This window comes from Rissa tridactyla, unplaced genomic scaffold, assembly GCF_028500815.1.
Source record: "Rissa tridactyla isolate bRisTri1 unplaced genomic scaffold, bRisTri1.patW.cur.20221130 scaffold_37, whole genome shotgun sequence".
Classification (NCBI taxonomy): Eukaryota; Metazoa; Chordata; class Aves; order Charadriiformes; family Laridae; genus Rissa; species Rissa tridactyla.
In genome coordinates, this window is record NW_026529584.1 from 925,185 (window position 1) to 938,389 (window position 13,205).

At 48.8% G+C, this 13,205-nt stretch overlaps 1 protein-coding gene across 1 annotated transcript; it reads right to left on the minus strand.

The window, feature by feature from the left end:
* Positions 1 to 11,264: 11,264 nt before the first annotated feature.
* Positions 11,265 to 11,690, minus strand: LOC128903482 (tubulin alpha chain-like). The gene has a single exon (XM_054187495.1). It carries the CDS (start codon positions 11,673 to 11,675, stop codon positions 11,265 to 11,267), a length of 411 nt encoding a protein of 136 aa, XP_054043470.1. The 5' UTR covers positions 11,676 to 11,690.
* Between the last annotated feature and the right edge of the window lie 1,515 nt (positions 11,691 to 13,205).

Consider the following 13,205-nt stretch of genomic DNA (forward strand, 5'->3'; position numbering starts at 1 on the left):
GGATGAGGCTCTGAGCAACCTGATCTAGTTGTGGATGTCCCTGCTGACTGCAGGGGGGTTGCACTAGATGGCCTTTAGAGGTCCCTTCCGACCCAACACATTCTATGATTCTGTGATTCTAATTAGTTTTGAAATGGCTTGATTTTAATTGTCTTTGACAAAGGGCATATGTGATGGCACTAAGATGATGTAAAGTAAAACTCCAGTACACGATTGAAAAGAGGACTCTGAAAAATTAACACTTTTTGAGGAAACCGTAAGTACATCTAAAAATGAAATACAATTAAAGAATCAGGTGGAAAGATGCCCTCTTGATTACTGGCTGAATCGGGCTGAAGAAATTGATTTCCCCATAGACTTCGGCCTCCAGCATTCTTTTTTTAACAACCTAGTTGATACTGATTGAGCAAATTATTGGAAAAGTCAACGTTCTTATATGATGACAATTTTGAATTCCTTCCATTTAGTCATCTCAAATAGCCAAGCTGCTTTCTCTCAGTTGGAGAGAGAGAGAAGAGTCTGTTTGATCTATTACTGCCGCGTCAAGTGAGTCCTTCCTTTTGGTATATATTTGTTCTAGACAGATTGTAAGGGTGCATTGTGTTTGTAAAATCTTGAGGAAAAATGAAAACAAAAGCCAGGGTCCATGCCACAGATTATCTAAAAATCTCAAATTCAGTAAGCAAGAAAATAAGAATTTGGGGGTGAGAACAGGCCAAATACATCATCGTGAGTCCGCAACATAGGAAGCGTACGTGGAAGAGTCCAAAGACGTTTGAGAGAAGATTAGTTATTATTTGTGCAGTACTTTGAAGGTCAGAAGTGTGAAGTATGAGGTGTATCAAGGATTGGTAGAGGAGCGGTGGGCACTTGGCACGTGGGAGTCTCTCCTAAGCACGGGCAGCCTCCATCCACAGTCGCAAAGCTGCGTATAGGGAGAGAAGACTGAGGGAACTGCTGGGGGTGAGGATGTGGGAGGCAAGTGTAAGGATCAAGAAATGCGCGTAGTCTCAAATGGAAGCAGGGAGAAAAATGCTTAGGCTGAGAACACGCAGTGCTCGCCACCACGCTCCGGCTTCGTTCGCTTTCCTCTCTGAAATCAGAGCAGAGTGTAACAAACGGTGACACGTGTATTTGGGTTTCTTTAGAAGTTCCAGTCGAGGACGCCTGCGTGGTGAACGTACCCAGAGCACCCAAGCCCCAACGCTACCAGCATCAACAGCCGTCTTCGTGCCAGCGCCTCCGCCTTCCTTGTACCCTCCACCACCCCAAGCACTTCCTCTTCTACCGGGGGCACTACGACCACAGTTTCCTCCCCAGTTTCCACCTGGTCAGCCGCCATCTGCCAGCTACACTGACTCCCCTCCAGGATATCCCCCAGCTCCTGCAAACACGTCATCAGCCTGGGTACCAACAGCAGTACCAACGGCGCATTCCGATCCCATCCCAGTGACACAAGCTCCTCCTTTATCTAGGGAGGAGTTTTACAGAGAACACCAGCGACTGGAAGAGGAGTAAGTACTTGGCTCAAGGAAGTTGTGTTTGTTCTTTTTCATTTTTGTATTTTGAGAGCGTACTGGACTGCAGTTACACTGAAGTGCATCTGACATAAGCAAAAATGACATAGTATTTTTTTCAACAGGCTTTTTTCTTGCAGATGGCAAACGTGCAAAACTAAAAGAAGACAAACGTAATTCTAAAACTGTCCCTTCAACTTACAGGAATTCTAAACTGGTTTTGCTTAAATAGGACATGCACCTTTTGCACTTGCGTGTAGTATACGTTTTCTCACGTTGGGCACGATTTGTTTCTTGGTGTCGTTTTGTCCTAAAGGTCAAACTCTAATTGTAATAAAGGTCAAACAAATGCTTTTGCTAAGGAGTTGATGGAATACAAAAGGTGCAAAAGGAGCGCAGGCGTTCATTTTCCAGGTAAGTGCTCGACATGTCCATAACGGAGAAGCAGATTGTCTAGAAGAATCAGGAGGAGTTCCGCTCCACCCCTCGGTCATTCGATGGACTGGATGGTTCGAGGCGTTAGCAGTGACAGGAGTTTCATATGTAGCTTACTAGCTCAGATACATGGCAGAGGTTGCAGTTGGCTGACAGTTATAATTTGGCAGTTGTTGTTCAGGAACAAGGGTCCCTTTTAGTAGAGTTTAGCTGCAGTGACGTCCCTCACCTCCTGGCACCCTGAGAGGGCTCGAGACCGAATAGGAGCAGTTGCTGGATTTTCTGCGTCTCCCTGGTCTGATTGCCACCATTACCTCAAAGCACTTTGGAGGAGATACATGAGGGAAATTGTCTTAGTTTCCTCTTTTGTCTGTCTCATGTGGATACACGGAGAGTTTTTAACCTGGATCGCAAACTGGTGGCTTTCGCTAGTATTTTGTTGACACTGTTAAATTTTCCTTAGGAATTAAAAGATCAGGCTTGTTCGTAAGGAAATCTAAAATTTGTGAGGGACGTTGAGAGGAGGAATGATGCTGATGAACATATGCGGGATAATGTGAAACGCTTCTTTAAAAAATAAGAAAAGAAAAGCTTGTGAAGAAAAGCCTCAGGGTAGCTGATGGTTTCTGTCCCAAAAGATGACTTGGGCAGGTGTCTGAATAGCTCTTTAGTAGCAATGCGGTCAGTCTCTTTCCTGGAGGAATGGCATTGAGTCGTACTACTAGAGGCTGCGTTTAGAAGCTTTTAGGTATGATTTTTCTTGAAATGTGGTCACAACCCTTGGTCAGAGCTAGAGGCCTGTGCAAAATTTTGCCAGGACGTCCGTCTCGAGGTCCTGTATGTAAGATTGCAGTACGAGCATTTTGCATCCTTGCCAAATAAGCAGCGAGGTTAAATCGACTAAGCTGGCATTTTAAAATTAAGCTTTCCTGGCGTCAGGCTAAATCGTGTTTTCTTGATGTTTGATGCTGCACTGTAGCCATAAAGACTTGCACTTTTTGCATCTTGCTGCAACAGAAGTGATTTGTGCTGCACGTGGTTGCTGGGTAGTGAAAAGTGTGTGTGCTCACCTACCAGTATAGGCCAGTATACATCGCCTTACGTCAGTCAATAGCTACGGTAGCTCACGTGGTAGAAGTGAGCGGAAATAGACTTCCCCTTCCGGTATGTTTTTACACTAACAAGGCAGCAGGTGTTCTGTCTTGTAAGCAGAAACTTCTACGTGTTATCAAGTTCTTCAGTTCACAGTAGCGTTACGTCAGCAGATGAAAAAAGCTTTGCCGTAAGCATATGGAGAGGGGGAAAAAAAAATAAATCAAATCTGGGAGGAAAAATAACTGGTGAGAGTGACGGTTTTGAATTAACTTCTTTATTTTTTTTTTGGTGTTATGTTTTAAGGTCCAAGTCTCCCTGTGGTGCTTCATCCTACTCCAGAAGTTCACATACCAACTCCAAGTCAAGATGGGGTTTTTCCCACTCCTGCTCCTACTCTCGATCATTTAGACGTTCCCATTCTCGTTCCTACTCGCGATCGCCACCCTGTCCAAGAAGAGGCAGAGGGAAGAGTCGTAACTATCGTTCTAGATCAAGGTCCCGTAGTTATCACTGTTCAAAGTCAAGGTCACCCCCATACCCAAGATACTATTCTGATGCAAAACCTGAAAAAAGGAAAAGAAAAGTAGATGAAAAGGTTGATAAAGATCATGAAGCCACCTACATAAAGGCCTCTAAACCAGAAACTGCTGAATCGAAAACATGGCCGAAGGGGAAGACTGAGGCTGATGGTGAAAAAGGAGAGCGACCTCCAGAAGGGGATAAATCTGCTTTTCTTAACAACCCTGCAAAAAAGATTGAACTTAACCAAGAAACTGGCAAAACGATGGTGAGTGGAGAAAATGTGCCACCTGCGAAAGAACCTGCTGAGAAACCTGAGCCGAGCAGCAGCAAAGTTAAACAAAAGAAAGCAAAGGGAGAAGTGAGAAGAAAAGTAACAGCAGCTGATGGATCTAGTTCAGCTCTTGTAAATTACACCAGGTACCTCATCATTTCTTTTCCTATTCTTTCCTTCCTCCTCCCCGCACCCCAAAAATGTCAAATTATTTGTGGTGACTAGTGAAAGGAACAGCTAAATCCATGCTACATGAGTGAATAATCCGTGACTTTTCCTGTTAAACGGTCCTTGGGTCAGAAACAAATTTTGTTAAAGAAAACAAACAGTCTGTACTGCGCAGAAAGCTCATGAGGTTAATTCATTGCTGACGTGTTTGACCCTTCCTCTGGGACTTTTTCCCCCTCTTCTTATTCATTACATGGTGACTCTGAGGAGTCCTCCCCATGTCTTCCTTCCCATCCAGCTGACTGCTAAAGGCAAGGATAACAGACACGTCTATACCGTGCAATACTTTGACATTAACAATTGCAGGGTGCTGTAATGATCTGCCTTTGTCAGTGTGACATGAAATCGATCCTTGCAGAAATAGCAGCTTGGTCGCCAACACACTGCACTGATTTTAGCTTTGAGCACAGTGCCACGGCGACACAGCTGCACTGCTTCCAGCTCAGTGCCGACTCTTTTGGCTCTGACCTTGGAGATGAGTCTTCTATATTCCATTGTGCGACATGTGAAAAACAGGAAAGTGATCTGGTGTGGGGCTGCTGTTCCTTACAGTCCAGCACCTAAAGAAGCACAACAAAGCAAACTCAAAACATTGAAGACATCGCTGTAGGCTTAAGACAGTGTCTTGATAGTCTAAAAAGTTTCCAAAACGTAATTTTTTCTAAAGAAGAACATGGGACTTGAGGATAAAATTTGGGTTGTGTGTACCTCTCCGTAATTGCTTGCTTCCACGTTGAAACGGGAACGTGTATCTAATTCATCTACCATTGGTAGAAGTGGGATGTGAAGGAATTAGCAGCTCAGACAGACCCCAATCCGATAATCCTGTGTCTTTGTTAATGAAATGTGGAGTAGGAAGACACTAAATTAATTGATTGCTCCTCATGTTAGCTAGTGGACTCGTTCTGTCGCTTGCCTGTTCCCCTAATTGAACATCCTTTGAAGAAGTGCTGCAGACAGAGAATTGAAAGAAAAGCTCTTTTATAAAATGTTACAAAAGATCGTGTATCCCAGCCATTATTGAGGTACGCTTTTTTCCTCTCAGCAGTAGTTCTACTGGAGGAAGTGCCGTTAGAAAGACCGAAGAAGAGCCAGATACAAAAGGAGGCGTCGTTGAGGCAATGGAGGAGCACAGTAATGATATCCCAGCCCCAGCTGAAGACGTCGTGAAGCTGAAGCCTGAAGCAAGGGGAAGTCACAGTCTAAGCAGTCCCCGTGTTAGCCGCAGCCGCGGTCAAAGCCCTTCTGAGAGTCGGACTCGAAGGCACAGGGGCAGTGCCAGCTCAGCAGCGAGTCACGGCAGCAAGAAAAAGAAAAAGAAAAAAGAGAAGCAGCAGCACAAGAAGCACAAGAAACACATTGGAAAGAACATGGAATTGGGAAAGAGGCAAAAACACCAGCACAAGAAGAAAACAATGAAGATGAGCAAAGAGAAAGAAAGAGGACCAAAAAGTGAAATCCGTCACTACACAGAATGACAGATAATTTAAAAAAGGCTGAATTCCCAAGGGATCTGTACTAATTTTTCCTAAAATGTAAACAAATTTGGGCGTTGCAAATAATGACACGAATGAGCCTGTGCTGCAGTTCCAATTTTGCTGCTTGATTATTTCATTTTTACATCAGAGCTTGGTAAAAGTGAGTATTTTGTACGGAGTTGTTAGTTGTGACCATGTAACACGGAAGGTTTACTGGGGCATCTTATTTTTAGCCACCGTTAAATAGTTTAGGTGGAGTTTTCTGTACTGTGAAAATTTTCCTAGTTGAAGGTTTGTTTAGTTGCCTGGCAGAGGCAGCTGGTATCAGTTATAAAATACCAGCGGAATGATTTGCAGAGACATTACAGCCCTCTTATGTCACTTTTTGATGAGAATAAAACGTTTTCGGTAAACTGTCCAATGTGAGGAGATTTCCAGTGATAGCTGAACATTAGCAAAGGTCAGTGACAGGAAAAAGCTGCCAGTAAAAGCTTGCTGGTAGCTAACGCGTATGAAAAATAACATATCCACGGGTTTAGTTTTGAAAAGATTGGCAGGACGTTAAATCTTTGGAACTGATGCTATGTGGGGAGGCCTTGGCAGGAGGTGCATGTTTTCCATGTGCCACGTGGCCTTGTTTTCGTCTTGTCGGAGGTAGCATATGGCCCCAAACATCTAGCCACTCTTAACAGCTGGGACTGATGAGGAAAGCTGAGGCCTCCTTGGAACTACACCTGGCAAGGGAGGTCAAGGCCAACAGGAAAAGTTTCTTCAGGTGTATTGGAGGCAAAAGGGGAACTAGGAAAATGTGGGCCCGCTGTTGAATGAGACAGGAGCCACGGGGACAGCGGATGCGGAGAAGGCGGAGTTACTGAATGCCTTCTTTGCTTCGGTCTTTACTGCTCAGGCCAGCCCTCAGGAGCCCCAGACTTTGGAAGTGACAGAGAAAGTCTAAACAAAGGAGGACTTCCCCTTGGTTGAGGAGAATTAAGTCAGAGATCAGTGAAGTAAGCTGGATATCCACAAGTGCATGGGAACTGATGGGATGCACCCAAGAGTGCTGAGGGAGCTGGTGGAAGTTGTTGATGGGCCGCTCTCCATCATCTTTGAAAGGTCCCGGAGAACAGGCGAGGTGCCTGAGGACTGGAGGAAAGCCAACGTCCCTCCAGTCTTCAAAAAAGGGCAAGAAGGAGGAGCCGGGGAACTACAGGCCGGTCAGCCTCACCTCCATCCCTGGAAAGATGATGGAACAGCTCGTTGTGGGCGTCATCTCAAGGCATGTGGAAGAAAAGAATGCTATGGGCAGTAGTCAACACGGATTCACCAAGGGGAAATCCTGTGTGACTAACCCAATAGCCTTCTGTGATGGCATGACTGGAAGGATAGATGAGGGGAGGGCAGTGGATGGCGTCTACCTTGACTTCAGCGAGGCTTTCGACACCGTCTCCCACAGCATCCTCATAGGGAAGCTTAGGAAGAGTGGGCTTGATGAGTGGACAGTCAGGTGGATAGATAACTGGTTGAAAGACAGAGCTCGGAGGGTGGTGATTAGGGGCACAGAGTCTAGTTGGAGGTCAGTGAGGAGTGGTGTTCCCCAGGGGTCACTGCTGGGTCCAGTCCTCTTCAATATCTTCATCAACGACCCGGATGAAGGGATAGGGTGCACCCTCAGCAAGTTTGCTGATGACATAAAGCTGGGGGGGGTGGCTGACACACCAGAAGGCTGTGCCACCATCCAGAGAGACCTGGACAGGCTGGAGAGTTGGGCAGAGAGAAACCTTATGACATTCAACCAGGGCAAGTGCAGGGTGCTGCACCTGGGGAGGAATAACCCCGTGCACCAGGACAGGTTGGGGGCTGACCTGCTGGAGAGCAGCTCTGTGGAAAGAGACCTGGGAGTCCTGGTGGACAACAGGATGACCATGATCCAGCAATGGGACCTTGTGGCCTAGAAGGCCAATAGCATCCTGGGGTGCATCAAGAAGAGTGTGGCCAGCAGGTGGAGGGAGGTCATCCTCCCCCTCTACTCTGCCCTGGTGAGGCCGCATCTGGAGTGCTGTGTCCAGTTCTGGGTTCAAGAAGGACAGGGAACTGCTGGAGAGGGGACAGCAAAGGGCTACCAAGATGCTGAGGGGACTGGAAGACCTCTCTTATGAAGAAAGGCTGAAGGATTTGGGTCTCTTCAGCCTGGAAAAAAGACGACTGAGGGGGGACCTTATCAACACTTATAAATAGTTAAAGGGTGGGTGTCAGGAGGATGGGGCCAGGCTCTTGTCAGTGGTGCCCGGGGACAGGACAAGGGGCAATGGGAACAAGCTGGAAGGTGGGAAGTTACATCTGAACATAAGGAAAAACTTCTTTACCTTGATGGTGCCAGCACTGGAACAGGCTGCCCAGAGAGGTGGTGGAGTCTCTGTCTCTGGAGATCTTCCAAACCCACCTGGACACGATCCTGTGCAACCTCCTGTAGGTGAACCTACTTTGGCAGGGAGGCTGGACTAGAGATGATCTCTAGCGGCCCCTTCCAACCCCTACCATTCTGTGATAGTGTGGTTCAGCTCCAGCAAAACGCTTTGCATGATCTCTCTCAATATTCTTTTACCCAAGTTAGGGTATCACAGCCTGGATGGGCAGAGAAACAGATGGGTAAAACAGCAGTTGCATGATCAGGCTGAGGGAGCAGTGGTGAAGGGCTCGTCCCCTACCTTGAGGCCACTGGGACATACTGGGGCGTTGTGGGGCTGCACAGGGGACTCTGCTGGGCTCTGTGCGTGCGGTTGAACACCTGCATCCATGACCCGGAGGAGGCAACTCTCCCGGCGTTTGTCGATGGCACTAAATGGGGAGGACCGTTCCTATGTCTTAGGGATGCCATTGAGGGGAAACCTGACAGGTGGGGTGACTGTCCTGTCAGGAGCTTCATGAGGTACAAGAAGGACAAAGGCCAGATGCTGCACCTGGCCTAGCCTGGCAGCCTGCAGTCGCAGGGCCTGTGGACTTCCTGGCTGGGGAGTAGCTCTGCAGAGAAGGCCCTGGTGGTGCTGGGGGACAGAAGGCCAACCATGGTCCCACCATGCAAAGCGGTAGCAAAGTCGGCCAGCAGCGTCCTGGAGCATAGGAAGAGGAGCCTTGCCAAAAGAGTGAGGCGCACAATTGTCTCCCCTGGCTCACCACTCGTTAGAGCACCTGTATGCTACTGTGTTAATTGTTGGGCCTCCACTGGGGAAGGGAAGGAGGGAGGGAGCAGCTGGGTGGCTGCTGGGCTACTGGCCAGAGCAGAGAGAAGTCCCCAGAGCGAGGAAGATGGGTGTAAGTGGGAGCGAGTTCAGTGGAGAGTCCTTTGGATGCTCAGGGGCTGGGGCACTTGCCTGGGAGGAGAACTTGAGTGAAAGGGCCTTGTTCAAGCTGCAGAAAAGGTGGCCTTGGGAACCTCATAGTGACCTGCTGGTCCCTACGGGGAGGTTTTCAGGAAGATGAAGCCAGTCTTCTAACAGTGGTGCTGGGCAGGAGAATAACGGAAAACAGTCAGCTGTTGGAATAAGGACCTTCTTATGACACCGGGATGAGTGGAGGCGTGACACGCCGGAGGGAGGGGACACCATCCCGAGGGACCTGGGCAGGCTGGAGAAGTGGCTCCGTGCCAACCTCATGAGGTTCAACCAGGTGCTCAGCCTTGCTCCATCTCCTTCCCTGGTCCCTTCTGGCCCTGGGTGGAAGCTCGCGTGGTCTCCACTGCCCCTGCAGGTAGGTGCCCTCCAGGCCTCTCATCCTCTCCTTCCTCCTCCAGGGACACCCACATCTTCCCCACATGGCTCCACGTGCCCGCTTGTTCACTCTTGCCCCCAAAATCAGGTTCCTTTCCATAGCGGCCATGGAAAAGGTCCCTCAGGTGGCCCCCAGCTTCCAGGAACAGGCTGGGCTGATCTCAGAGCCATGGCCAACAGTAAAATCCTTCTTCCCCATTCCAGTTGTGAGCAATTAAAAAAGTCGACGCTCTTCTGCAACGTCTCTCCAATGTTTTTATTCAACTCCTTCCTAATGATTCCAAACAGGGTCTCCCCAGATCTTTTTCCAGTTCTCTAGAACCTCAGCAAGGGGCGTCCCCCTTTCAACGCTGACTGTTGACCCCACCTTTACTTCTATACTATATCATAAATTGCAAGATTAAACACAAGAGCATCCCAGTCTAATTCTGTCTGGAATTACCCGTGCCCAAGCCTCTTAGGTGAACTCGCCTGATTTGCCGGCAATTCCAGTGTTGGAAACGGGTCTGTCCAGAGGAATACCTGGCTCGTCCTCTCTCGTGTCCTAGAGTCCCATCTGGGTTGCCAAAATCTGTTAAAGAATTTCACTGCTCGGGGGGTACCTCTAGGTTTGCGTTATTGACGACTCAGAGTTGGGCCATCTCCTCAGGGAGTGGCAAAGGCTGACAAGGAATATCTCGGTTATATACAGTTAAAACAAACATTACATAATTGGTATTTCTTTCCAAGAGGGTCTGGGTGTTCCCTTACAGCTTTTCAGCTCTCTAGTCTTTAGTAACTGCAAAAGTCCATACCGTTCCTCTGCCTCAGGTGATTCTTCATCGTCTCGTTCCAGTTCTCCTTCTGAAGTCGCAGCTCACTGCCGCGGTCTCTGGTCACCCCCGTCTCTTGTCTTCTTTAAACAGTCTTTACCTGTAGGATTCTTACAACCTTAAGACATTCTATTAATTACTTGCTTGTTGCGTGAAAGGGGCCAAGCGGTTTTGGCAGAAGATAAACCCCCTTGCGTTCTAACACTCCTCACCGAGGTGGGGGACCAGGTGCGGCTGGGTTTAAATTCGGAGTGATGCCCAATCCAGCACTATCAGTCCAATCGCATTTAATATGTATTAAACTGTTACGGTTTGGATACACTGATAGTGGGCTGCACCTTCAGTCTAGTCATGCTCCTGAACCAGCACGGCCACTCTCGAGTCTTTGGTCGCGTTCAGTGAGAAACCGAAACGACCAGCTACTGAGACAGTGCAGTTTATTTAAACAACAGGTATATAGGATTGACGGTGATAAATACACTGTCTGCAAAGCACGTGCAAATGAGGGTATACAAAACACGCGACAAGGTTATAAACGATACAGCCTGGCTATAAATGTAGGAAAGAGAGTCTCTAGAGAGATTTCTAAGTTTCCCGAGGAAGCACTCGGTATGATCTAAGTCTTACCCACAGGCGTCCCTACGGGGGGGCAGAGAGGCTCAGCCTGGCGACTGATCCCAGAAGTCAGCGATGGAATTCTTCGCGATGGTGTCTTCCCTGGGTATCCCCCCTCTCTCGGGCTATTTTTATACTATTTGTTACCTTCAAGGTGGAGTTTGAGTGACTTTAGTCATACATACTTTTATTATGGTTGGTGTAAAATTCTCTCGCTTCACAATTAAAGGTAGAGTTTACGAGAAATTCAGGGCGCAGACTCAAGAAGGAGTGGTCGCACCTTGGAGGCGGGTAGCCTTCGGGATGGACGTGTGTTTTGGTATTATAATGACATTATAATGAGTAAAGTTCGCACAAAGGACAGCATTTCATCAAAATGTGACAAAACGCTGGCTCCGAGTATCGAGCGGGCAGCTAATTGGCAGCTCATCTGTATCATGGTATCATCCCATCCCAATCCCACGAGGAGTCTCTCCCCCAGTGCACAAGAAAGCTGAAGTGTTTGAAGCAGACGTTTTGTGGACGTGCTATTCCTCCCCTTCCTCCTCTCCCTCCTCTTCCACAGAATCCACCCCCAGCTCCTCACAATCCTTCTCCAGGGCAGCCATGTCCTCCCGGGCCTCTGAGAACTCCCCCTCCTCCATGCCCTCCCCCACGTACCAGTGCACGAACACCCGCTTGGCACACATCACGTCAAATCTGTGGTCCAGGAGGGCCCAGGCCTCGGCAATGCCCGTGGTGTTGCTCAGCACACACACAGCGCGCTGCACCTTGGCCAGGTGCCCCCCGGGCACCACCGTGGGCGGCTGGTAGTTGATGCCCACCTTGAAACCTGTGGGGCACCAGTCCACAAACTGGATGCTACGCTTGCTTTTGATGGTGGATGTTCTTCTTATGGGTGTAAAACGTCTCTTTACATCCTTATGGATGTAAAACATCTCTTTAAACAACTGCTCCTCCACCGACGTTCAAATATCCGAGCCTAGGAATTAACCAGCGACACGCAAACTATTAGAATAGGCATCCCCCACCTCCAAAAGCCCCGGAAAGGGATTAAAACTGCTCTTTTCCCTCACCCCAAAAGAACACTGTTAACACTCAGATCAGTCAGAGCAAAGGGAACAGCGGGAGCTGTTCTCCTCGTTTACCTGTGTAATGATAATCAGCCAGGGGATGGGATTCGGGTCTCCGAGGCAGCCCAGCATGCAGCATCTCCACTGCCTCCTGCGAGATTTAATAGGGAAAAAAGACGTAAATTCCTCCAGAGGAGGAGGAGCAAAAAGGGAAATTCTCGCTCCTCGTGGCGATGCAGCAGATGCCAAGGGGTGTTAAGTCCCTTCTTCGAAGAAGAGGGAGCAAAGCGGACCCGCTCGGGGCTTATCGAGGGCAGACCTCGGGTTTTATCTAATATCCCTTCATTCAGGAGTAATTCTATTCTCCAAATCGTCCCAGAATCAAACCAAACTCTTCGTGATGCACCAGGAGAGGGGTCTGGAAGCCCAAGAGACCTTAACGCGGTGACAGGCAGCACCCAAGCACCTCCTGCGCTTTCAGCAAAGAGATTCCGGCCCGCGCAACAGAAAACTCAGAGCGACTCCCAGCTCAAACCAGGAACAAAGTCCGTTCTTCATTAGAAATTGCCGCTTCTTACCAGCACGTCGCCTTGAGCCTCGTGCAGGCAATGCAGAGCCAGCTCCGCGTTGACCCGTCCCCCCGGCCCGGCGTTGGGAGAAGCCAAATGGAGCAGGTTTCTAACTACAAATGCAACGAAAACTGAGAAAAAGTCAAATTTTCCTGGAGAAAAGGGGCGACAGGAGAGGGAGGGAAAAGAGGACGAGCGCAGCAGAGACTGGAGACGAGGAGAAGGCAGAGAAAAAAGTCCGATACCCCAAACAGCTCTACTTTAAAAGCTCAGAGAGAAACCTCCCCTCTCCCGAGGGCGCCGCAGATGAGGTGGGACAGCTCCAAATGCCCGTTTTTCATGGAAGATGCTGCCAAGAGCATCTCCTGTTATTCTTTAGACACCCTCCCACCAAAACCCAGCCATCTCCTTCCCTCGAACACGAAGGCGGGCAAGAAAAGGAGGGAGAGAAGCCTAAAAAGGTGCAATTGTCAACCCGTCGTATCCCTGGGTGGGGTGGAAGTGGAAAAAAAGCATTAGAAAAACCTTTCTCCTGCGTCTCCGGGTTGGTTTCCATGTCGCCCCAGGGTTTCCAGACCAGCGACGCTCCCTCTTCCTCCTCTTCCAAACAGGCCGGGTCCTGGAGGTCGGGAAGCTCTGCTTGGAATTGGCTGCTGACGTTGACGCGCCTGAAAGCATGAGGAAGAGGAGGTGAGGAAGGCGAACGGGGAACAGCTCCAGCAGGATAAACGCACGGATACGTGAGGAGCTGTAATAAATACGGCCCCTGTTTCCCAGGAAAGCACTAATCGCTCTCCTCTAACAACTTCTCCAGCACCACCACGTT

Excerpts from the sequence above, each read along its gene's own strand:
- LOC128903482 (XM_054187495.1), bottom strand. The coding sequence starts at position 11,675 with ATGTTTTACATCCATAAGGATGTAAAGAGACGTTTTACACCCATAAGA.